The following is a 27,034-nucleotide window of genomic DNA, read 5'->3' as shown; positions in this document are numbered from 1 at the left end:
TGTGGCCACTTTGTTGTTTTTATTGACGACTTGCTGAACATCAGCTGAACCCCTACAAAACCATATCTGGCAAATTCCTTCAAATACCAGCAGTTCAAGTTAATAGATTTTTCTTTTCACACATATTGGAGCACTGCAGTGAGTGTTCCTGTAGGCTATACTGTTTAAGATTCATTAGTAACATCAATGTTCCTGTCTTTTAAACCATTACATTTTTCAGCCACATATGAAAAATGTTATCATCATGCACCCCCATTCATGATCTGTCCTTACAATAACACAAGAACAACTGCTGCCATTGATTGTGTTACAGTGAGCACAGAACATGAAGAACAGATGATGCTGAATATTAAATATATAGTTATTTTGACATAGTCTGTGAACTCACGTTGGTAGCAGTAATATATTATGCTGACCTTCACTGGGATAAGCTGTTTGGCTGAAAGCCTGTAGTGCAGTAGGTTTAGATTTAGTTTGGGAGGATATTCTGTTCCCTGAATAGACCCACATGACTGCTTGTGTCAACTTTTACTGAGTGCAAGCTGACTATCTGCTGAAACATCCCGTTCCTGGGAGGTATGTTGATAGTATAGGATCCATGTAACACTATCACTGTAGTGAGCGAAGCCAATTTTATGACAACGAACATACTTGATGCAAGAGCAAGTCGATGGCCCAATGCATTCACGATATAATACATTCCTAATCTAATATCAAAAGTTGCAAGTTCATCAATATCTTTGAACACAACCATGATTGCACCATGAGGTGGGTCTCAGCTCTGTGAATGGGACAATCTTCTGTTCAGGTCCTATTAACTCGTCCATCGGCCGGGCCAAGAGGTTCCCTGACAGCGTCTGGGCTGGAAACTCTGTGGATGTACACTTGAGTCAGTTGTGACTAGCCACTCTAATTCAATTATGGAAAAACCATTTCAAAACCTGATATTTAAACAGGAAAAATAAGGGGTTACGCACATCATAAAAATGCACATTTCACCTGGTGTATCTTGGCTGAACATTTTCAAAAGAGGCCAAAATGTATTGCAATTGGAGAAATAGTAATAATTTCTAAAATGGAGAGTATATAAGAGAGGGGTTATTTCTCACTCTGTCTCTCGGCATAGTTCTCATCTACAATATTTAAACATGAACGGGAATTGAACCCAAAGACGTATCCCACCAACACACTCTCACCCATGAGGGGTGGAGTGAGCTATGCATGGAGAGAACCTAATTTGTACACAGTAAAATCCAGAGTGTTAATTTAACTGTGTACTTTGTTCAGAGCACTTTGAACATTTATGATTGATGGGCAGCAGAGGCGCACAGGCCGATCCTTATTAGCCTGCAGAGGCTGCCAGCTGTAAGGGATGCGTGGGCATGTCCTCCCTGGTAAGTGATCAGGTGTTTGACTCTGTCTGGTAGGAAGGAAGTCCTTATTAATGTTGAGGAGAAGGCAGAATCTCAGCAACCTCAGGCATGCCTGCCCACACACACACACACACACACACACACACACACACACACACACACACACACACACACACACACGCACACACACACGCACACACACACGCACACACACACGCACGCACACACGCACACACACACGCACGCACACACGCACACACACGCACACACACACGTACAAATGTACACACACATACAGTACACACACATACACACACACACACACACACACACACACATACACACGCTGATACGCACACACGCACGCACACAACACGCATGAGTATGTGCGCACACACACACACACACACCCTCTGTGATTCATATAGCTCAGGCCTGCACTCTGTGGTTCATTACTGCAACAGGGGGCTGAGTCCAAAGTGTGCTTTAACAGGAAAAAACCCTGATTGGGAACAGATATCGAGATATCTACAGCTGGGAAGGTGTTAGAATAAATGTGTGGACACCCTTTACTCCTTAAGCACCACTGCCTCTTTCCTCTTCTGTAATACTTGCATAATCTCTTGCATCTTTACACAGAGAAAACAAACTAAAAACAGACGCTCTTCAGTTCTCTGCATTGGACTGAAAGGCCACCAACAGGTGAAGTGAACAGATCACACCTACACAACCACTTCAATCTCGCCATTAACGCTGAACCTTAAAAGGCGTACAACGGCACTTTCCGCCGCTGTAATCCATCTGAACCGCAAGGCTCAACTTTCCCCCGGGACAATGTAATATAAACACATTCAACATGGCTCAGTATTTCCAAATTGCCACCCACACAATACACCATTTGGGGTTGGGGGAAAGGGATTTCGGTTTGAGTCAGTAATGTTTTATTTACAACTCTTTAAAAACAAACTTTATAAAAGCTAATTCCCTTTTGCTCATGCATTAGAGAGGCAATGAAAGCCCAGCCTTATGTGACAAGGTTGCGAGACCGGGGGCAGCACAAAACAAACAGTTATGAGTTCGGCCTTCCTTCCTTTGCTTTACAAGAGGGATGCAGATTGGAGAAATATGTTGGCTGTTGTGAGCAAATCCGCCTCATGGATTTAGACTGTTGGAAAACCACAGTCGGACAGAAAACAAGCTGCCTGGCACATGCCCATGTTTGGATTACGCTCAATGTTGATTTATCTCCTTCCCAGAGTGTGTAATCGAATGTCTAATGGACTCACTGTTCATTAGTGAATTAACACATTCAAACATTTACATCATTGAGGCGAAGCATATGGTTTCAATTTGAGATTGAAAGAGTTATTTTTGAGTTTTTTGGTCAGAGGGTGGGGTTATTTTTCTCATTGTGAACCATTCTGAAAAAGATACCTTGCCAATCCTCGTCCAGTTTCATTAATTGAAGGCCGATCCTCGAAAATGTTGTCAATTCAGATGGAATTCCATGACTAGAATATATTATGGTGGCTACTGGTCCCTGTTCAAACACTATTGCATCATTTTGTTTATATTTGATTGCTTACAGATTGAAAATATTTGATAAGACGTTTGAGGTTTTGTTTTACTGAGTCTGTATTTTTTACAAAGGACTTTGTACATCGAGGACCTAAAATGTTATGTGTATTTAAAAAGTGGAATAAGTTACAGACTAAATCAGTTCTGAACATCTTATTGTCCCTTCTTAAGACAATTGTCAAGAACACATTCAACAATCAGATCAAGAACACATTCAACAATCAGATGGTCAAACATCAGGTTTTGCACGAAACCCTCACTCTGACTTGAATCCGCTGTTCTTATACAGGGTTATGATAGCTTTGTGATAACTAAAGGTTTTTCAATTACATAACTATTTGGGATTTCAGTTCCCCTTTGGTTTCATGGTTCCAAAAGGTTTACTTGGAATTGCTATTTTTCAGAAAAAGAAAAACCTTTGGTTTTGGTTGTGATAACTTTTTCAATTTAGTCTGTCATTATGTAGTAGGTCTCCATGAATATCCACATACTATTGTGTGTCATTGTCTGCTCCCTTTCAATGAACTTTTCACATAATGTTGCTGACCTGATTAAAATGTGTAATTTCTGAAGAACATTTGACCAAGAAGACAGTGCTAATGTAGTTTTATAAGGCTGTCTGTGTTCAGTGATATCTTCAATAAACATGGATGTGGCCTTAAGCAAAAGAACATGATGTCATTGCTCACCACATTTGAAGGTTTTAACTTTAATAATCCAACTGGAAAATATATTCAATGAAAAAAGAAAACAGAACAACTCCCATCTTCAAATATCGTCGAGCTAACAGTGCCTTGTATAAAGACTTTTTAAAAACAGACCATGTATACAGCACAACAGTTTTAATACCTAATAAAACATAACGATTCCGTACTCTGTTCAATGAGCTCACATAGCCTTGAGGTGCCTTGCTCACAGCCCTCAACATCTATTTCAACCCAGTGAAGTCTCTTAGACCGCTATATATAATTTGTTACGCCTCTTAAAATGACACATCTATGCAAAGAGCCAGCATAATCTACTATATAAAGTTCAAGTTGTGTGTCTGTCTGTCTGTCTGTCTGTCTGTCTGTCTGTCTGTCTGTCTGTCTGTCTGTCTGTCTGTCTCTGTGGCGGCGGGTGGGCAGGCGGACTATGCCCAAATATGGACATGCCCGACATCAGCGCAAATCTACGTTGTTAGGCCATGGTTTCTGTGTGGAAGATGTCAGACAAGACCTCGATCACGCGACACCATCACATTGTCAATGCCATGCAGGCAAGCTGCTTGTGTATAAAATAAACGTTTACATTGTCTTTGTGTATGTCTCTGTGTCTTTTATGCAAGCCCACACCCCAGGTTGGATTAGGTTAAAAAACATTTTATGTTTTATACTTGGAGATGCTGGGGCTGAATGCTTAGTGAGAAACGCAAATCGTGGACTGAAGGGTTGGCTTATTCTACCACTCGGTTGACATTCTATTCAGAACTTAATCCGGAGCCTTCCTATTATTTCCTCTCCCCGCCTTGATACCCTCTGAGTTGTAGAGCTTTATAAAGTATACAACGTTCTCCAGTTTTCTCGGAGAAGCAGAAAATTGAGAGGTGAAAACTGAGGCGGGAGAGACTTGTGCCAGTCACTGTGCCCTGGTGAACACGAGGCGGGTGGCCTCTCCCAACTAGGGGTAAATCCCGATTTACACTTTGTCATACCATGGTGTCGCACACAGAAAATAGCAGATCTGAAAGCTCACAATGAGTTGCAGATGCGACGCGCGTTGAGCTTGTAGATCTGCTATTTTCAGGGCATGACACCAATGTAAGACAAACTATAAATCATGCTTAAAGCTGTCCAGAGGCTGCCTTCAGCATCCGTCTCTGTCTGCCAGGCAGCACTGCGTGTCCCAGGACAGGCTGGGAGGACAAGACCGCTCAACAAGGCTTGTGCATTGAGTGCAGTCCATTTAAAATAACCTATGGATAAATAAATATGGGGCCTAAGTTCACTGTACAGTAATTGGTCAGGAAACCAACAGAGACAAGCTCATTTACAGTAAATGGATCAGCTTCGAGCCGGTGAAGTGCACTTGGCTTTCGACGTGCATTATAACGATTTGGAAATTTCAAGTGAGGCCATTTTTTTCAGTGTGTAAATAGTCACTGAAATGTCTCATAGATACTTTTTTTTTTCCACTGGAAAAACAAAACTATATCTGTGTGTCAGAACAGAAGCTGAGTAAATATAGAATGTTGTTAAAAATAGAAACATTACAGTGAGTGCTTATGGATGATGTAAGAGCAAATTAGGGAAGGTAAAGGAAAGCAAAGGAAGTCTGACCAATTGTGATGATAGGAGTTCAGACTGTGAGTGTGAACTTTTTTCCTCCAAAGGAAGACACACACATACAGCACGCACACACACACACACACACACACACACACACACACACACACACACACACACACACACACACACACACACACACACACACACACACACACACACACACACACAGTGGTTTGTCTGGCCAACCTTGTTGACCAACTGGCTTAACTGTGGTTACACGCTGTACGCAAAGCACTCATTAACGGTTTGAGGCTGCTCTTCGCTTATGCAAACAAACAGACGTGGGCCGTCATTACCGTAACGCCATATGTGTGTGGTCTGCTCAATCAGGCCTCTATCAATTCTCCAATTTTCACAGGGGCTATTGCAATATGAAATGGTGACACTGAACGAGTACAAAAACGTAGTGCACGGGCACATGCTGACCGGCTGCATGTTTCGACAGTGCGTATTGGCTGTTAACACATTTCTCAGCAGACTCAAATACTGTACTGCAGTAGTTGCAGTGGCAGAGGACTGTTCCACAGGCCATGCCACGGCACCACCGCAAGCCACAAAACATAAAACACCACAGTAGGTTTTATGTTGTGTGTTAAAAAGCCATCATAACCAAGTGAGCTTACCCGCCTCAGGCAACCCCACTCTCTTCCCTCAGACAGAGCTATCTTTACATGGGAGAGGGCAGAGGGGCACACACAGAGAGAGAGAGAGAGAGAGAGAGAGAGAGAGAGAGAGAGAGAGAGAGAGAGAGAGAGAGAGAGAGAGAGAGAGAGATACAGAGAGAGAGAGAGAGATACAGAGAGAAAGAGTGGTGGAGTTGGGTGGGGGGCTTCTAGCTGTGAGCTCTGCAGTGTGTGTTGCTTGGCAGTAGGGCAGAACTTTATGGTAATGTTTTGGGTGATAGGTCGGGGGCAGAAGGGTGGCAGCCATTGGTGGTGGCTATGTGATGACTGTGTGGGGTTTCAGGCCACGTCCAGCTGGCCTGGGGTCTGGCTCTGAGGTCAGGAGAGTGAGAAGGGGCATCAGACACGGGGCAGCTTGTGGTCTGGGTTTGGGGCGGTGGTGGGGAGATGAGGGGGAGAGAAGCCCCCTCCCCAGAGCCTGGAGCACAGGGCTACTGCAGAGAAGCCGGCCTCACTAAATTGCATCTGCCAAGAGAGAAATGCTAATGTCGTGGCCACCTCATAAGACCAGGTCAAAGGCTCAGACTTTGGACTTGTTTTTCTGCTTCATGAATCAGCCTGAATTACATTACATTACATTACAGTCATTTAGCAGACGCTTTTATCCAAAGCGACTTACAATAAGAATCATATTTAGGGCGTGATCAAACATACGTTCGCCATTTAATCGTAAGACAGCAAATAATTAAGTAACATTCAATAGATGAGGGTAAAAAAAAAATCGTCTTTTATATTCAGGCAGGAATTATTTCATCTTAAAAAATATATTTTACAGGCAAAATGTCCAATGGCAGATATTTCCTGTCTGAAAAATAGTTATTTAATGTACCTGTGCTCCAGGCTGAGTCTGAACAACATGCTTTTGTCCTAGCAGGACCTCCCCGACTCACTGTCTCCGGGAGCTTGACATTTATGGCAAAATAAAAAAAAATCAAGTTGTAAATAAGAAATCGGCTTCCAAGTATTGCCTTACGTGGATCACCATATATCACATAGCAAAACCAGAAACCATAAAATCTGCAACTACTTCAGATCAAGTCAATGAGTGACAGAGGAGGCCATGTTTTGGTAACCCTGAACAGGCATTAGGTAATGTTCAGGATGTACGCCTCTCAGAGTGTGTGGAGAATTGACCCATTTTTGACATACTGACTAAACTTGTCCATTGTGTGTGTGTGTGTGTGTGTGTGTGTGTGTGTGTGTGTGTGTGTGTGTGTGTGTGTGTGTGTGTGTGTGTGTGTGTGTGTGTGTGTGTGTGTTATTTTAATGCTTTTCATGATGAGAAACTAAATATTAAGCATTACTAACATCCACACCATGATGACAAACTAAATATTAAGCATGACTAACATCCACACCAGCAATTGAACCACATTTAGAAAATATCTAAACATGGGTCCACAAACATGGTTCAAACATTATTTGGGATTTGGGAGCAATGGAGGGCATTTACTGTCTCAAATAGGAAAAGTAGACATTGTATGAAACCTAATTTCATATAATCATGGTCTAGGGTGTTATATACATCTGAATATCACCTGAATCTTTCAGAAGTTATGCAATTAATATTGATAGAACGGCACACCTAACTTTAAGTAATGATATAGTGACTTTTTTGGTGGACATTGTTTTTGCACGGGTATCATTAGTTGCATCATTAGACAAGTTCACTTTGACAGTTGAATGGCCTCTCCCAATGCAGGGAAATGCTTCATTGATTCATACTCCATATAGTATAAATGGTCTTAAAGTATCCAGAGGCTGCCTTTAGCATCCGTCTCTGTTTTCCAGGCACTACTGCATGTACCAGGAGTCAGGACAGGCTGGGAGGACAAGTAAATAAGCCTTTTTAGCCGCAAGATCCACGTACAAATTAGTCTTGGCTATCACATAGTATCTATTCTTTAATCAAAAGTATAGATACCTAAATTATAAGTGGGAGGAAAGTCTATAATTCAATAAATCACTGCATAAACAAAGCCAGTGGTATGGTCATAGAGTTTCGAAGCAGGGCACCATACTGCAATGCCAAACCCGGCCTTCGAGTTTGACAGATTCTCTTAGCTGCATACAAAAACAAATCTTGTTAGGAGTTCCCGACCTTTCACTTCATTATCAAGTATCCATACTTAATGTAGCAGAACTCGAAACTGGTGACAACTTATGATATCAATGAACCAAAGAAACCAAACAATTTCAACATCCAATATTAATGTATATTACCAAAAGCATTAGAACTGTGGAGGGCCTGTTGAAATAGTTGAAATGGAGGGCAAAAAACAGAAGAAGGGGGGGGGGAAAGAATAAAGAGCATTCCAAAGATGTCAGCTATGATTGGTAGGTGTGAATGATTAGCAGAACAGTCTTCCAAGTGCCCACAGTGGTACATTATACGGCATACCTCAAATGAACTGAGAGAAGCTGCCTATAACTCATGGTTAAAAAACCATTAAGAGGAAAATAACTCTGCAAAACCCATTTTTCAACTGAGGTTTTCCAAGCTTACATGCCTAAAGTTAACATGTGAAGAAAAGGCCAACCATAAAGGGGCCATTATCAGAGACACTATAATTATTTTCCTTTGTTCTTCAACGCAAACGCTACAGTATACGGACATGGTTACGAATGACATTTGAGCTTTTTATAGGTTTCTGTAGGCATGTTCAACAGAAAACGTTTACAAAGGTAATCTATGGAAGTTTTTTTTTTTGCATGTATGCTTTCACTGTATGCCATTTCATTTCCACTACAGTATAATTTAAAATATTACTCAAAGCCACGATAGTTTTAGAGGGGTGGCAAGCCATAGAGTAGGAAAAGTGCCTTGTGAATGCTGACATTTCCAAAGTGTGACAACGACCTACTCACTGTGGGTGTAGAGCAGTGTTTCGGGCACGGACCAGTTTTTATGGGTCGTGAGTTTCTTTTAGTTTTTCCTTTTTCCTTTTATAACTTTTATTTATTGACAAAACATCTTAGAAGAATAAAGTAAAAAATAAAGAGAAAGTTTCCAAATACAAATTCTAAAATGTTTCAGAAAATGTCCAATACTGAAATTGATCGGATATTTTCACTAATAAAATAGTGCTCAAGTTATTCATTCATAATGTATTTTTGTACGTTTGGGTACCGGGGAGAGTCTCTTCTGGGGCTAGAGCTGAAATTGTTTGGGAACCCCTGCTGTAGAGAGCTGCACTGTGTTCCTATGAGGGCCAGAATCGCAATGACCATGCAAAGAATTTAATGAGTTCTGAATGCAGCTCCAGAACAAAAAGAGGAACTGTTACAGTAAGCCGGACCAGGATTTATGACATAAGAGGGTGGTCCAAAGCAGGGAAATGGTACAACACATCCAAAAATAGATGCAGAACTCTCAGTCTACCTAGTATACACAATATCACCGCTGTCTGGTAGAAACCCTGTATATCCAAAACTGTTACTTTTCAGGAATTGGAAAAATAAATATGTTCCAATGGATCCAATGCAGTTATTATTTAGTTACAAGTTCCTGTTAATACCTTTCATTGGTTAAATATTAAAACGCACAGACATACTTATAACCACTCTCAACCTGGCATTCCTAAATACTTTGCAAAAGTAAAGAAAAACGTTTAAAATTATGGGAAAAAAGCAGAGCATAGGGCATTCATAAAAAGAAAAAACATGAAATATGGAGATACAAGGTATCTGCTTAACTGTGACAATATGAGGGCTATTCTAGATTCAGTGTTGTGGCCTGCTGACTTGGAAGAGAAAAGTGAAAATGATTTTAAATGTGGTGTGTGTGTGTGTGTGTGTGTGTGTGTGTGTGTGTGTGTGTGTGTGTGTGTGTGTGTGTGTGTGTGTGTGTGGGGGGGGTCCTCTATGTGTGAATGTCAATTAGGTGCAATGGGAAAAGTATGAAAAATGGACAGCAATACTGTTCTGTGTTGAGAGTGCAATTTAGCAGGAATCAAAAGCAGCTTTCCTGGCTCCCATTCTGTGTTGCTGTCTGCCAGGAAATGGGATTTTTTTTCATAGTTTTTGCAGGTAAAGTCTTTACAGAATGGAATCAAATGAGGTATTTTTTTCCTACAGAATGGTAGTGTTAACGTTAGACGTTTGGGGCAGACCGGTTGGAAACCAAAGAAAGCTTAATTTGGGAGACAGCAGGGGGTTGGGGGGCTGGGGGGGGGGGGTGTACTGGTCCCAACTCCCAACCCCAACTCCGGCCTTCAGGACCACTTGTTGAACTGAATCATGACGGCTTGTAAAATTGTGAGTGCTCTATTAAGTAATTTGTCACACACTGGCTCCACAGTTTAGTCTCAACGGTTTCTGGTAATCAACACAACATAAGTACTCAAAAAAAAAAATCATAGTTTTATTTTCATTTTTATTAACCACAGGAACCTTTCTCTTTTCTCCAACTGAGTAATTCTCTTAAAACCTTTTTTTTGTGTGTAACTAACACTGAGTTAAATAACTGTCTGACCATTGGCCAGCTCTGACCTTGCTGTACTACTAATGTACTACAGTAATGTTGTGGACAAAGATCTAACTAATAACTGTGCGACTCCTTCAGGAGAGAGAGATGTGGAGAGACCATAGACTGTATAAAAAGAATGGACAACGTGGCGCCATTGGTTTCTACAGACCGTAAATGAAGCCGATTGTTCAGCAATTTCAAATCCGCCATCTTTCAATATCGTGTCATATCGCGTCATATCCTGCAGAATGCCACCAGACCATTATTGGTTGGGTAGCTTGTCAATCAAGAGCGGGGGCGGGGAATGAATGCTATTGGTTGTGTAGCTTGTCAATCAAATCATCCCGCCCTTCCTAGAGCATAACCTACTTTATCGTCAATTTTAAAATAAATGGGACCATAGTTTATCAAAACGCATATCATGATGATTGAAAGGAGACTTTAAACTAGCGACTGGAAGCATATAGTATTTATGACAAAGGTAAGAAAATCTAGTCTAAAGTTTGTCAAAAAACCCATCCGCTTGCGTTAAGATAAATTCTTTCTGACACCAGCAGGGGTAAAACAGTGAAACTACAGGCCATTCATATGAACTGTCTCTTCCGTATTAGCCTCAATGTAAAACTTTCAAGCTGGGCCCTTGGGAGAGACATGCAGTAAAGATCGTCAGGAACGAAACTCGAACCCGCGATGCACTGTCAAGCTATAGGTGCCCGGACCGCCAAGCCACGGTGCAGGCCAGACCATAACATTTTATCGGAGGGTTGCTGGTTCGTGCCCCAGCCTGCCCAGTCTATGTGTTGATGTGTCCCTGAGCAAGAGCCCTATCTGCTCCCTGGGTGCTGTATTAACAACTGGAAATCAAAGAGAAACATAAACATTGCTCACTGGAAAAACCTAATAACAGACTACATATCCCTGGATACTAACACAATAGATTCACACCCCATCTGGTCCTGATCCCTCAATTATCTTCAATCGTAATTTCATAACCCAGTGATTTTCCTTGCCTGGTCATCATCCAGAACCCTTATTCCAGTTAAACCTATATGCGCGCACGCACGCACGCACGCACGCACGCACGCACGCACGCACGCACGCACGCGATCATTATTACAAAACATAACCACTTCAAACCTATTCTTTGGGTATTTGAAAATAGCCGATTTATAAGCTTACAAGTGTTGTGAGCCTGTAGATCTGCTATTTTCAAAAGATGTTTTATACAAAACTTGAAATGGGACATTTCTGCAAAATTAGTATTTCTACATTATGGTATTGATACTTTTACTTAAGTAAAAAAGATGAGAGTACTTCTTCCAAAACTCAACTGCTGTCCTGTAATTAATTTACAAATTTACTAATGATTTAGGAACAAAATACATTTCTGACCTCTCTGGTTGTTTGGAACAGGTCAGCTTTATGTCCCCAGAACTAAAACGTGGTGTACCAGCGTTTAGTTTGTATGCACCCATTAGGCGATTCAACAAATGCCTTCTAAATCAGTAGTTCTCAAAACAAAGACCCCCAAATTGATATGTATTTGGCCGCGGAGCCCCCACCTGAAAATGTTTTGTGCCAGGGACACCCCCAGAAGAGAAGATTTGAGGTAAAAAAAAAGAAAATTATTCCAAATTCCTTCAAACACTTTAAAGATTTTTCAAAAAATGTTCAAAAAAAGCTCCATCTTCCGGTTGAACTCATTATTTCTTATGCTTTTAACTCTTTAATATTTTTTTTTAACTGTATTCAAATGTCCTTTTATAATGTGTTTAGTGTGTAAAGCACTTGCCTTGATGTTGAAATGTGCTGTATGAATAAACTTGCCATGCCTTGCCTTGCCTAAGAGTATAGTGAATTAATATGAAATCACAGAAGAGGAGGGAGTAGGATTTCATTGAGTTGCAAGTTACTTCAATAACTCATGAAACACAAGGTCCAAAATAAGACCAAATAAAAGCTATTGCTCATAAAACGTTGACAAAACATTTGTATTATGTGTTTTATAAAATGTCATGGCAAATAGCTCATCACTGATATATTAAAGAGAAGATCCAATAAATAGGATCTTTGTACGGTCCAACTGCAAAATGTATCATAAATGTTGGCTAAACAGTTGGACTTTAACCTGTTATTTCTGAATACATTTTACTCAAGTAGCTATAAATATTGTACACCGATTACGCACACAAAAAGGATGTGTAAAATCCCATGGTTTGGACAGAACACATAAGCTTTAGTGGTGTAGCTATGCTGTGGTTTATGTGTGATTGCAGCCTAGCCCTAAATGCATCTTCAAATGATTCATTTTGCTGGATAATAATAATAAAAAAGGTTGTTTTTTTGTTTAGTGATTCAATTTACTGCCCAATTGTAACCAGCACATGGTCAAATTTTCATTTATTTATCCAAGGATCATATACTAGCTCGGGGTCGATGCATAACTGCCACAGTTATTAGCGGAGTATAGGAGATACCTCAAAGCCCACTGTAACCATTCCGTGGTGAGCTGGTTTGCTGAGGCAGAGTGGAATTGAATTGAATGGTCTGCAGTGAGAGCCTGTGGGTTGTTTTTTTCTGAGGTTATGGTCATTTTCCCCAGGGAAAGTGGTGAGGCCCAGCTGTTTACCTTGGAGAACCCCTATCCGCCCCTTATGTAGCCTGGGCTTGGTACCCTGTCATTGCATCCACTGGTGCACACACCTGTCTGCAGGGTTAGATTTGCTGGGGCGGGGGGTGCTTCTGCTTTTGATACCCCCCCCCCCTGGCCGGTGGGGATATGTTTTATCCATGCTATTGGTCAGACTGAATTAAATACATACGTTATCTTTTTGGAAATGTCTGTCTCATATGTTTGAAAATATCACATGATCCTATTTTGTTTTTTTCCCCCCTAAATTTCAAAAATAGCAAAAATAGCTGATCTACAGGAACGCGTCTTTTTAAACCCTGCCTGTCTGTTCTGACCATTATACTTGTAATGTACCTTAGATTATGCATACAAAGTTATACTGGCACTTAAAATGTGTGTAAAATAATTTAATAAAATAAACTGCACGTTCTTGTCACTGCAGGTGTGTGTTAGGGTTTGGGAGTGGGGGGGGGGGGGGGTGAGGAGGGTGTCAGGATCAGAGTTAATGGGCAGGGGCTTAGCGAGTGCCTGCATCTTCACCCAAAGAGGAGTTCCACTTTCTCTCTCTGCCTCACTCAGACAAACACAGATTTGTCTCACAGTGCAAGACTGCTAGGCAAGCTAGACACATCAACTCCCATGCAAGAGCTGCAAGAAATGATGCTTCAGTGTCCTTCTTCCTGAGACTATCCCAGGGGCCAATTGGTGTGGCAGCACTGTAGCTGATGGGCTGTTGCTGCTCTTTCTATCTTTATCTCCTCAACTCCCTTTTCATTGGGACGTTGGGGAGAAATAAATAGCTCAACACACACTGTTGGGAGGCAACTGAATGGAACAGACTCACCGGGGGTTTCCCCTGACTGCTATCACACCAATGGATTTGGATAGAGTTTTTAAATTTGCCAAATTGTTGTCGCCTGTGTAATTTTTTTCTTAGATTTTTTTAAATGTACATTTGCAAAGGGATCTACTCTTAGGGATTTGTGGACCGAACATTTTGTGGATTCTCATTCTAAGGAGTCGAGTCGAATGTAAGTCAACTACTTCTAATTGCCATTTTTATTGTGGGGCTGGGAAATGCATTATGCGAGTGTCTTTAAATCCCCCTTTACTTTTCATTCATAGTCTTATCAACACAGTGGGAGAGCTGAGATTTGTTAGTAGGAATAGAAGTGTGATTTACTGTCTGACTACATTAGGCTGCAAGTAATCCAGTAAATCCAGTAAAGTTGCAGATTGGCAGGAAATCCGTTTCCTTCTAAAGCAAAGTCTTGATTCGTGAATGGATAGCAGTACTTGCCACTGAAATGGATGTTAGAAGTATGGTTCTTGTATTTTTGCAGATCTTTGGCTCCAGGATGTGTTCTATAGGCATGCTCCATCAGTGGAGCCTCGCTGTGTTCTTGCTGTGCTCTCCTGTGTCTTTGTATGGGAGGCCAGTTGATGCACTGAGTAACAGAATGTGAGTGCCTTTAATTTTTATTTAAACTTGGTCCCCCCGCCCCTTTTTCTTTTCTTTTTTTTACCCTGAGCACCTTTTCTTAAAAATATTAACCTCTTTTATTCTCTTTCATACCTAGTAACATCCATTTGGTTCCATTTGTACACTCTCTCAATTGAATTAACACTGAGGATTTGACTGTGATTACTGTAAAGTAATGTTTGGATTCTTAGGTTGTATAACATTGCACAGATGAGCAACTAGAACTCTTAAATTATGAATTATAAATATAGATAGCCCAAACGGTTTTATGGCACATATAAAAGTGAGGGACACAAATTAGTTGCGTTGCAGCAGGGTCATGAGTCTAAGCTACTAATAGCTCTCACAAATGTTGTTTATGCTGCCATCTACTGTACCGAGGTCTCCTGGAACCTGACCTTGAATTTCTCTAGCCAACACCTCTAAAATAGTTTGAGGCAGAACTTTTCACTGCGGCTGGTGTCACGTGAAATATCACAATAAAGGCATATGAAAAATGGCCTAAACAGAAACATATAGATCTTGACGAGATATATGATCCACCTGCATTTTACTAGGTTGCCCTGTTAGGATTAAGAATATCTTTTTCCAGGGATATTGTGTCCAAGGGTCTTGTTACCAAATGAGGCCTTTGTAGAACATGGAGAGATTTTCATCTTCACAGGATAGACAGCATAATGACCCATGACTTTTCTGCTCCACCCTTGCAGGAAAAGGTCAGTGAGCCATGCCCAGTTGATGCACGACAAGGGCCGCTCCCTGCAGGAGTTCAAGCGTCACATGTGGCTCCAGAAGCTATTGGAAGAGGTGCACACGGCCGACGAGCAAGCCCCGCCCCTTCAGACCAGAGTTAATGGCCATGACTTGAGCGGGGGCGCCCTGCGGCAGAAACCCCCAGGTGGCACCAAAAACCTCCCCCTCAGGTTTAGGCTGGACAGGGAGGGGGGTGCAAACCTACCCCAGGAGACCAACAAGGCACTGGCCTATAAGGACCAGCCGCTGAAAGTGGCTACCAAAAGGAAAAAAAAGGTAAGGTTAGGCCGCCGGAGGGAGACGGAAAAGAAGCGGAGAAGGGCAAGATCTGTCACAACAAAGGAGTCACAAAGGACGCACTACCCTGGTTGACAGGTTCTGAATGGCTGTTGGGTGGTGCCCTACAAAGACACTGACTGTGGTCTGAGACTCAATCCATGGCTTGATCAGTCAATTCATATTATGGGCCATGGGGCTTTGCTTGTATGATTACTGTATAATCTGCCATGTTGATAATTCTGTACTTTAATACAATTTCATACAATTTTATAAAATGTTATGAAATATCAAACTAAGTTGGTTTTAAATCCATATTTGGGCAATCAATGAGCCTTTGTAATCTTGATTTACTTAAAAAAAAATGCCATATGGTTTAAATCTCTTACCAAGTGTGTGCATGCATAGGGCACAGACAGAAAATATTTATTATCTGTACATAGTGTAATTTCACAAGATTCACAAGTGGTATGCTACTTAGAGGGCTCCTCTTGTATTGATTGTTGTGGATATACAATTGTTCTGAACTGTTCACTGAATACATCTATAGAACTGTTCTGCCATAATTTATTTCATTTTATAGTGTGTATTTATTTGTGTGTGTGAATGTATCATGGCGCTGCTGACTAAATTCCATAATGCACTTTAGTTATATCCTGTACATGTTCTCTTGTGGTTGATTTTCAATTAAATGCTGATGATACTTTCTTTTCCCACATTTTATATATTTTTTCTTTTATAACTTATTGTGTGTTCCATCAAACCCACTCTACTTTCACATTATGGTTTATTTTTCATAGAATTAAGCCCTAGTTGGGAACTTTTCGTCTCATTTAATGTTCATCACTTGCACTGAGGGCATAATGTACATGTTTCCAAATAATCCAAAATTAAAACTGTAGCCATTAGAAACAACTTGATTTGTGGTGTCTTTGTTTACAAGCCATACAGTCAGTATCAGGTTGGCTGAGGACAACAAACATTTGACACAACCTAGCAACCTAAACTATGTAGCAATCTAAACTATGTAACAATCCAAACTATGTAACAATCTAAACTATGCAACAATCCAAACTATGTAGAAATCTAAACTATGTAGCAATGTAGCGTACAGGTATAGCAGTCTAAATGTGTCTTCCGTCTCGTAACAGCACTCTGTAAACTGCACTCTGTAAACACCATACAAAAACATGACAAACATTTGACCGAGATACGTACACGTTAATATGTAATGACCTATTAACTTATTTACTGGATCCTTGTCTATCAACGTGCAAACATTTTTAAACATACTGTACATGCGGCACTGCTATGACAGCTGGATTTCCCTTATGAGTTCAATAAAGGTCTATCTATATTCAAAAAATATTCTCATAGACTAATTAACCACATACTGTGTTGACCTTGGTCCCCCAGGGGTCTGTACTTGGGCCCATGCTCTTTTTTTCCTTCTACACCAAAAGTCTCCACTGAAAATAGCCGATCTACAAGCTCAAGCTTGTAGATCTGCTATTTTCTAGGGTTCATGTGGTTAAAAGTGGTTTCAAAGGTATGAATTTGGTTGTTGTTGATGTTGCACTTGAGAACGTGGTGTTTTTCACAGCCACTGACTGAACCTTATAGACATGGTAATGGAAGGAGAGACGAGAGAGCAAATGCATCAGTGGCAGCTATATCCTGTACTAAGAGCGGCAGTGTAGGCCATTAGTCGGCATGATGTCATAAACACTGTGCAACAGCCTGATAAAGGCCTACCGCTCACACCGAAATCAATCTAACAATGGGAGAGACATTAATAACTCACAGAGCAGGGGACAAAGTGGAGAATACAATCAATGAAATGGTCATTTTTATGGTGGTTAAAGATGCTGATTGTTCATACAGTACAGGTGCATCTACTGTATACACGCCATCTCTGCAGCAAAGGAGACTTTTCAGTCTGATTTCAGTATGAGAATTTTCAGTAACATACAACTAATTTTCAACATAGTTGCGGTCCAACTCCATGAGGTAGGTGTGAAACAAAGCAGAAAAAAAACAAAGCACAATGTGTAGAATACAAACACGAAAATCCTAAAAGCACAAATTCAGCATATATCAGATCACAAGTTACAGAAGCACTCGCCAACATTGTTATGAAAGGGGCGTCACTAATGATGGGTTTTACACATCTCAGCCACTGGACAGAGGTGCTATCTCTTTAAACCTAGCCAACCAGAATAAATCTGACCCAGGTGATGTTTGCCTTGGCTTTCTCCCCTCCACATTTAGCAATCACTGTGCTAATGAATCCTGAGAGGGCTAAGACCTCACACACAAGACAATTCTCTGGACAAGTTTGTAGGATGAGATTGCACAGATTGCACACCATTCAAAGAGAATGAACGAGCGCGAAGATACTTCAGTGAAGAAAGACCATGGTGAGTATGTTCAAATTAAGGAAGTGCCTTTTAAATACCACCATTAAATCTGACTAGAGTTTGACAGGTGGTTTGAAATGTACATTTCTGGCAAAAATGTAAGTTGTTTTATCTGGATGGCCTTTCAGGTTTTTAACAGTATGCAGTTTGTTCATACAATATGACTAAGGCTTTGAACATATATGCAGTTTGTTAATACAATATAACTAGCACATCTGCAGTTAGTGGTTAGAGGTGATCTTCCTACTCTTCTATTGAGAAATTTAGACCCTGATGTTGGGTAGGACACCTACTAGTTGACAATGGCAATCAAGTTATTTGAAGCAGACAGCGCACTGGATTGGATTCTAGGTCCACTGCCATCTTTATTGTAGTTCAGACATCGTTACAATTACCTCTCTCCATCGGGAGGGATATAAAACCTACGGACTGTAACCTTTAACAGATTTGCAGCTTGACAGTCCATCAGCTGCAGGGTACAATGTTCACATCCCCTGTTATTTCAACCTATGACAAAGTACAAAACGCTCCAAGCTTCTTTTAAGAAAATGCCACTATCGATACAACACTTCCTACACCCGGATTAAAAGTCTAAAAGCAGGTGCGTAAGTGAAACGGTGAACATCAACAATAAAAGATAACCCACACACTACCACAGGCGCTTTATTAAAACGTTTCGGTCACACACAACCTTCCTCAGGCCTGAGGAAGGTTGTGTGTGATCGAAATGTTTTTAATAAATTATCCTACGTGTACCTTGATAGTGGCAGTGTGCTGGTTATCTTTTATTGTTTATGTTCAAGAAAATTCCACTAAAACTCTTCTATTTCACAAATCAGGCTCAAGAACATGATGATTCTGATGTGAACATGTGGTGTTTGGGGTGGGGTTGTCACACAGGCTGTTCCCAACACATACGGGCTGATCTTCGCTTGCACCTGCGGGGTGATCCTGGGCATTGGGTTCTGTGCAAACATACTGGTCTTCTCGCTGTTCGCCAAGTACAACACCCTTCGCAAGAACCGCCTGGACGTCCTACTGCTAAGCATGGCTCTGGCCGACTTCCTCACCCTCCTCCTCATCCCGCTCACCCTGCACTCTGCCGTCAGTCACTCCTGGCCCCTGGGGGACACCTCCTGCAAGATCTACCAGTTCCTCCTGGCCTTCAGCTTGGCGGCCAGCACCTACTCCCTGTGCGCCGTCTCAATGACGCGCGCCATGATAATCACCAACCCATACCAACCGCCCACCATGGACCTGGTCATTCTCATGTTTGTCGTTGTTTGGGCCCTCAGCTTTTTCATCAGCCTTCCGCTGCGCATCTTTGCCACTAAGGAGAGCCTGGGCCCGAGCCTGGCCGGCTTCACCTTCTGCCTCCCGACCATCCACGAACATCACTACCAGGTGGTCTTAAGCCAGTTCATACTATTCTACTTTGTCCCGATGCTGGTGATCGCCTTCAACTACATCCGCCTGGCGCTCTTCCTCCACAAGAGCCCTGTGATGTCGGTGGCCAGTGCCAGGAATACGCGCCGCGCGTCGGTCATGGTGTTCCTGGCCGCGGCCACCTTCTCTGTCTGCTGGCTGCCCGGCTACGTGCTGGAGCTGTGTGTGTACCTGGGGCTGTACCGCCACGGCCAGGCATGGGAGATGTTCTACTTCGTCTGCACTGTGCTCCAGTACCTCCACCCCTGTGTCAACCCTGTGCTCTATGTGCTGCTGTCCAAGCGCTACCGCCACAGGAGGGCAGCGTGGCTCTTCAACTGGAACAGGAACAGGGTGCACCCGCAGGTCATAAGCGTCACATCAGACAGCTGCTAGAGTGACTATGGCACCAGTGTTCCGGTAGGGTTTTAAGCACTTAAACCGGTTGACCGCGGTGTCCCCCAGGGGTCTATACTTGGCCCCTCTCCTTGTTTCCCTATACACCAAAACGCTTCGCCAAATATAGCAGATCTACGAGCTCACGACACGTCATGACGTGTAGTGAATTTGTATATTGGTTATTTTTCGGTGAATGTTCACCTATTATAAACACTAGGGTTCATGTGCTTATACAGTGTTTTGTTTTTGATTCATTCGACTGTTTGTGCACAGTATTTGTTTTAAGGTTTAAAATACTGTGTGTACCATGTGAATAATATACTGTTTATACTATACCACATATACATATATGTACATAATATAACACTGAAAATCTATCTGCTGAGCATAATATGATGCTGTAATAACACTGAAATTGTATCATTATAGTCAAAAACCTAGTTATATTTAATATCATTTTGAGGCACTATAGTGTATAGTGGTTCTCTGGTTTAAGTCTTCTTTTTATGCCCCAAGTACCTTAATGCTTTGTTTCTTTTCAGTGCTCCATCTTTCTTTTTTTTCTTCGTTTGTTTCATTCCTTCTTCCTCATTGCTTTGTGAAAAAAGGACAAAATTGCTCACAATTACTTGCTATCGTTGATATACATGGTTAAGAACTGTACTATAATGTTACAAATACAATTACTATAATACAACAATAATGATTAAAATATGTGCAACATAATTTATATTTTGTGAAATGTATGTTTTCTATCATTATTAACCAATTAAGAACTTTCTTTCCTTTTTTTTTTACATTTTGAAAATATTTGCCTAGATAATGACCTTTGCCTGGTTAAGGACCTCTTTCAGAGGATTGTTAATGCCATTATTCTCATGCTACACCTACAAGCAGCTCACCTTGGAAGATGTTCATCTTCTCCAGTCACCAAACTAGTGAATAAGGGACATGAGGGGAGAAAAACCCAGTCCATCCCTGCTGAGCTGGTACTGATGGGTACAGCAAACTCCCTCACAGGCTCTAAAACCTCCAGTCTTTGAATAGAGTACAATGCATCTTTACAACCAAGCAGTGGTGGAAAATGTACTCACATTTTTTACTTAAGTAAAAGTATCAATACTGCAGTGTCCGGGAATCAAAATTTACTTGAGTAAAAGTACAAAAGTATTGACATCAAAATGTACTTAAAGTACGAAAAGTAAAAGTACTGATTGTGCAGAATGTCCCGTTTCACAAGTTCAAAATGTATAAACACCTTTTGAAAATAGCAGATCTACAAGCTAACAAGGCGTGGCATTGCGACGCATTGTTACTGTAGCTATAGATCGGCTATTTTCAAATGGCCGAAAAGTATATATGCCTGGAATGGTTAATGTATGTTTTGTAATAATAATCTAAATATACAAAGTAACTAAAGCTGTCAAATAACTGTAGTGGAGTAAAAGTACAACATTTTCCTCTGAGATGTAGTGGAGTAGAAGTAAAAGTACTGAAAATGGGAAATACTCCAGTAAAGTAAAAAATCCTCAAAAGTGTACTTAAGTACAGTACTTGTGTAAATGTACTTACCACTGCAACCAAGTGAACCAAACACACAACTACTACAACCTAGTAGTAGTACATGTATGTATGTTCCACCCATTCATTCACTGTCTGAGTCTTTTATCTTGTGAGGATACATGGACTGAAATGTGTACTCTGTACTGTGCCAGAAGGGCCTCATGTTTGCACATAGTAAAACCCTAAGTGTTAATTTAACTCTGAGAGTGTTGAAATGGACCTGACGGGTCTGAGGATTTTATGGGGTATATTGTGCTGTTAGTCCTTGGAAAAGAGCTCTACTTAATCAGCTAGTTGTACTTTTGGCAAAGTGCAGTGACACTGGTGCAAGCATCTCAGGGAGATTGGAAAAATACAACAATCTTTGGAACATTCATCTAAATCCAATTCACCATGACACAGGCACTTGATACTGTAGATGCCCCTTCATTTACATGTGAGATGTAACCTTTAAGTGGAGTAAATAGCAGGTATATCTCTGGAGATCATCTGATGAGATTAAAGACATGGTTCGACTGGCTCCAGTCTTCCTGAACGTAAAGAACTCGCTGTATTTCAGTTCTGTTCCAGGAAAAACCTGATATTCATACCGTTGACCCTGACATTGACAAGTGGTTTCTTTGATTGACAGACATTAGTTGCAAAAACAAAAAAGAGCAAACGTCAAAATTGCCTGTATGATATTCCTGGTATTCATTCTGAGCATGAACAACTCCTCCTCAAAACAAAAGTTAACCCATTCAATCCGGGAATGCATCTGTATCATTTTAAGATTTCTTTGGCTATTCAGAAATAGCAGATATACAAGCTCATAGCGCGCCGAGTGCCACGCTATGAGCTTGTAGATCTGCAATTCTTTTTTGTGTGCAAATCTTGAATATATATATTTTTAAAGCGAACATTTTTTACTCAAATCTTTGTGTCTGGGGATTCTACAAATGTCTTTTTTTTAAAAACGTATGTTGATATATTCAGTGGTTCTCAAACCTTTTCATGTCAAGGACCCCCAAAATGATATGTATTTGGCCACATGAGCTTGTAGAATTAGCAGTAGCTATTCTCGAAAATGTTGAAATTGTTTGTTTTTAAATGTTTTGCCTATAATGTCCAAAGTAGGGACACCAGGTTGAAAGTGGTCGAAGTCTGCAGCAACCAAGTATAGCCCAATTTATACTTTTTATACTATAAATGAAGCACAAGTGTCCATGTCTCACCTGTTGGACTTAATCTGCAAACAGTCTGGGGAACAGTGGGACGGTTTGCCTGTGGATGCAACATAATTCAAGAGTAATGCAACACTGCATACCACTATTATAGACTTAGGCACAAATATCAAAAGTCACGTCATGACATTCACAGAATCTGCTGAGGACTATTAAAGACGAGCTGAAATGGTATTTTGAGAGTATTTAATTTCCGTTTCGTGACGTATTTCCTAGTGAAATGGGAGCTATGCACGTCTCAGCCAATCACAGTGATGGGGGCGGGGTTGGACCGCACCGGAGCTTTCCAACCTCCAGACGCCGGCTGTCTGCACGTCTTCCATCCAACTATGAGCTGTGATTTTGGCCATTGGCAAGTACCATGACCCGCCTGAACAGTCAGTCCACAAAGTAAAACAATAACAAAAAAGGCAGTGTTGAATCAAGTTTCTGTCACTGATTGAATATTTCTCGCCTCAAATGTTTTCAGAAACATATTTGAGTGGACTGCTCACATTTAAAAAGAGATATTTTGTGACGCAATGCAGTCATGTTTTGTTTACATTCAACATGCTGCACTGCCCTCTAGTCTAGCATAACGAATAGCTCTGTGTGGAAGATTGACTGACAGGTGCATGTCATGATATTATTGGTTAAAACTGGTTAGTATCTGCTGATGTAAGCATGCATGACATTCTTGTTTGAGAGGAAGTTATTAAGACTGGACTTTTGATATACAAATCCACAAAATAAATATATATAGGTTTTGCATTATTGTTAACTATGTCTCCATTACAACTGCAGATATGCTCTAAAAGGGTGAATTCTTTAACCACTTAAATGCCAGCATCCGCTTACACTGGACATGGGACAGCATTTGGAGGGACAGCTCCTGTTGTCTTGTCAGCTGCTCCTTGGGGGGGTGAGTAGGGTACAGCGTGGGCAGAAGAAGGGCGGAAGGCATACAGTGGGGAAGCAAGCGAGCATCGCTGTGGGATTGGGAAGACCCCCAGGCATTGCCTGGAACACACACACACACACACACACACACACACACACACACACACACACAAGTGGTGGAAAGTAACCACCTTAAGTACAATTTTGAGATATTTGTACTTTACTTGAGTATTTCCAATTGCAATTTCCAATACTTTACCACTGGTAATTTACTTGCCCAAGGATATAACCACTTAAGCCCAATAAACTTAATTGAAGGGTCTGCACTTGTTTCCCTCCTTTTCTCCCTCTATACCAAATCGCCCGAAAATAGCCAATAGAAACCTGCCAACAAATGACAAAAATCATCTGCCTACAAATCCTCGACGGGGATTCCAGACTAATAGATACTAAAGCCTTCTCTTACTGCAAAGTTAGCATGCTGAAATAGAAGTGCAAGAAGTTCTTGCGTTAATTAAAAACTACCAATGCAGTTTCGTTCAGAAACCTGCCTGCATGGCAGGCAGTCATGGCAGGCAGTCACTCAAGTGACTTTATTCACAGAGGTACAGTATAGTGACTCTTTAGTCTGGAAAGCTACTACTTTATGAATGTTCTGAATGAAACAAGGTATAAAGAATCTGTGTTCATGTGAATAAAACGTATTTCTCCATGACTAATGTGTGTTTTTGATTACAATGGTATTGTATCTCTTTATTTCTACTCATTTGTACTAATTGTTGGTTTACCATATGTGAAAAACGAAACGTTTATAAAATGTCATTATTAAATTAAACAAAAAACACGGCTACACGGACAGGCAAGATGTATGAGACATGTTTATGTGTGAGATCATGAACATTCACAGATAACAGGGTTAAGTTGCTACTGAGCCTACCATTGACAGTCCGCCCCAGGCTTAACTGCATCCTGCTCCGCATGTACTCTTCCATTAGATGCTGCAAGCGTTCTGGCTGCGGGCCAAAGAAAAGCAATCATACACTTAGCTTTATGTTTTGCATCATTCACAATGTGCACCCATTTATTTAACTGCACTATGGAGGGACAAAGTTCAACTGACTTGAACTAAAAAATAATTAATTAAAATCAAACTCAAATTTCAACTGCAAATACCAAAAAGCAGAGTGCTCAACCGTTTACATGCTCATCACTCATGGACAGAAGGAAGAATATCTCTGTCAAAGTCCCAATCTCTGTGTGCATCAAAGACCAAGTAAGGGAGAGAGAGAGAGAGCGAGAGAGAAAGCAGAGAACACCAAGACATTGCATGCAGAGATCATGCATTAAACATGATCAAATGATGCCACTGAAAACACAACAGAACACACTCTTTAACCACTTAAGCTTGAGCTTAATAGATCCGCTATGTTTGTTAGTTTTGAAAATGTGTAAATAGAATAAAAATACATAACTTTTCTTTTTACAAAACATTAACCAAAATAGGCACAACAGCCGCCACGGTTAATTTGGTTAATGCATTATATACAGCATATTAAAAAAAAGAAAAAACTAACTAATGAATAAAGGGAGTGTGTTGAGTCATTTTGTGGGTGCGCAGAACTCCTGCGCTGTACTATATGATGCCCACTGTAAACAACAAATCTCTGTTTGGCTTCTATAAACCAGGGGTTCTCATTTTTTTTTACATTTTCATGTCAAAAAAAACCCAAACTGGCCACGGAACCCATCTGAAAAGATTTTGTGACAGGGACTCCAATAAGAGAAGATTCGTGTAAACATTTTCAAAATAATGCAGATTTCACAATTTATCTAGATTTATTTATTTATTTAAATCAAAAGATTGTAGATGTAAAGTATAAAAGTATAAAGTATAAAATAGGGTTAAAGTGGTTAAACCGATTGTGATGCTATGCTATATTAACTAATTTTGCTGGAGACCCCCTGGAACCCCCTCAAGGACCTGTGGGGTCCCCGGATCCCACTTTGAGAACTGCTGTAAACAATGACAAAGTTTAGTACCTTCTTAGCAGCAGCATTGGGCCCTGTGGGGGATGCCCTACCCTCCCTGTTGGGAAGCTCAATCCCAGGAAGGTACTGAGAACCTGGAGGCGCCTTTGGCTGCAGCACAAAAACAAACCAAGAAATAAAAGTGAGAAATTAAGATAAGACAATACCTTAATTGATCTTGCGGGGGAAATTCACTCACCAAACGCAGCACGGCAGTTAAGATTCAGTTTCAGGGCAAGAAAAAGTACTGTAGAATAGATACAGCTGGGTAAAAAGAAAACATCACACTCAAAGAAACACCATCAGTAATGAACAAAATATACAATATACAACACTATACACCCTCAACAGTGCATGATGAAAGAAATACAAGAGAACGCCCAGTAAGCAAGAGAGTAAGAAAGAGAAAAGGAAAGAGAGTGAGTGAAAAGATGTTACTGTAGTGAGTGAAACACGTTTGTGTAGGCGAGGACGCGGGGGTTGAGTGAGTGTGCGAGTCGAATAGTGCACGAGAGAAAGAGCATGTCAGCAAAAGACAGCAAGTGTGAGAGAGAGAGAGAATGTAAGCGAAGCGAAGGAGAGAGAAGGAGGGAGGGAGGGGTGAAAGTGACACCATCTCCATCACGCCCTGCTGGGGAGCGTGCGTCTGCCAGCTCTGGTTTCCCCTGACATGCATTGCTTTTCATCAGGCCTGTGAAAGGAGGGAGCCCCGTGGAAAGCCTCTCCTGTGTCGCGCTAAATTGCTCCTAATGGCCATGGATACTTGGGCCTAACAGATCACTTTGAAAGTGAGAAAGTGTGCTCGCCCCCTCCCTCCCTCCCTCCCCCCTACCCTCCCCTCCCCCCTTGTGGCAAGGCACAAGCTCTGTTATTATAATGTCTGTTATATTTAGAGGTTATGACAGAAGTTGTGTCACTATCATGTTTCCTCACTGTTGTTTTGTCCCAGTAACAGCATAACTGTGAAACCGTAGAGAACGTTAAGGCCAGCGCTGTCTGGTTACTGACTGACTGTGGACTACTAACCCTAACCCTGCATGGACTCTTTCACCTGGACTACTAGGATGTACATTGCCGAACTGACAGATGCCCGTTAAGGATAACTGTTGAGAGATTGTAGTTATATTCATTCATACCGTTGATAGTTTGTACATATTCATCCAGACACTCACTGCTGGTCTGTTGAGTGTTGACAGCGCATGTGTGTGTGTGTGTGTGTGTGTGTGTGTGTGTGTGTGTGTGTGTGTGTGTGTGTGTGTGTGTGTGTGTGTGTGTGTGTGTGTGTGTGTGTGTGTGTGTGTGTGTGTGTGTGTGTACGCACACAACACGCATATACCGTTTTCGCTATACACTAAATATCTTTGCAGACAATCGCCGATCTACAAGCTCACAACGTGTCACATTGCAACGTGTTGAGTTTGTAGATCAGCTATTGTCGGCGAATGTTAGTTGCAAGTTGATAGTCTGTACATATAATCATTTATATATATTCATTGTTGATAGAGAGATCTAGTGTAGATTTCT

The 27,034-nt window shown here is 41.2% G+C and overlaps 2 protein-coding genes across 2 annotated transcripts; both read left to right on the top strand.

Moving 5' to 3' along the window:
- The first annotated feature begins 14,411 nt into the window (after window positions 1-14,411).
- Window positions 14,412-16,349, top strand: LOC311048012 (parathyroid hormone-related protein-like). The gene is made up of 2 exons (XM_084060991.1): window positions 14,412-14,523; window positions 15,255-16,349. The coding sequence occupies exons 1-2, from the start codon at window positions 14,420-14,422 to the stop codon at window positions 15,667-15,669; spliced, it is 519 nt and encodes a 172-aa protein (XP_083917117.1). The 5' UTR covers window positions 14,412-14,419; the 3' UTR covers window positions 15,670-16,349.
- A 2,532-nt stretch (window positions 16,350-18,881) lies between these two features.
- Window positions 18,882-19,814, top strand: LOC311046864 (galanin receptor 2a; the record flags this gene model as incomplete). Its single annotated transcript, XM_084059438.1, has 1 exon — window positions 18,882-19,814. A coding segment is annotated over one exon (933 nt), but the record flags the coding sequence as incomplete, so codon positions are not given.
- Between the last annotated feature and the right edge of the window lie 7,220 nt (window positions 19,815-27,034).

Source organism: Gymnoscopelus microlampas, assembly GCF_963454915.1.
Source record: "Gymnoscopelus microlampas genome assembly, chromosome: 6".
In the NCBI taxonomy this organism is placed as follows: domain Eukaryota; kingdom Metazoa; phylum Chordata; class Actinopteri; order Myctophiformes; family Myctophidae; genus Gymnoscopelus; species Gymnoscopelus microlampas.
Note: the sequence above shows the minus strand (reverse complement) of the source record. Positions and strands in the feature narration are given on the sequence as shown.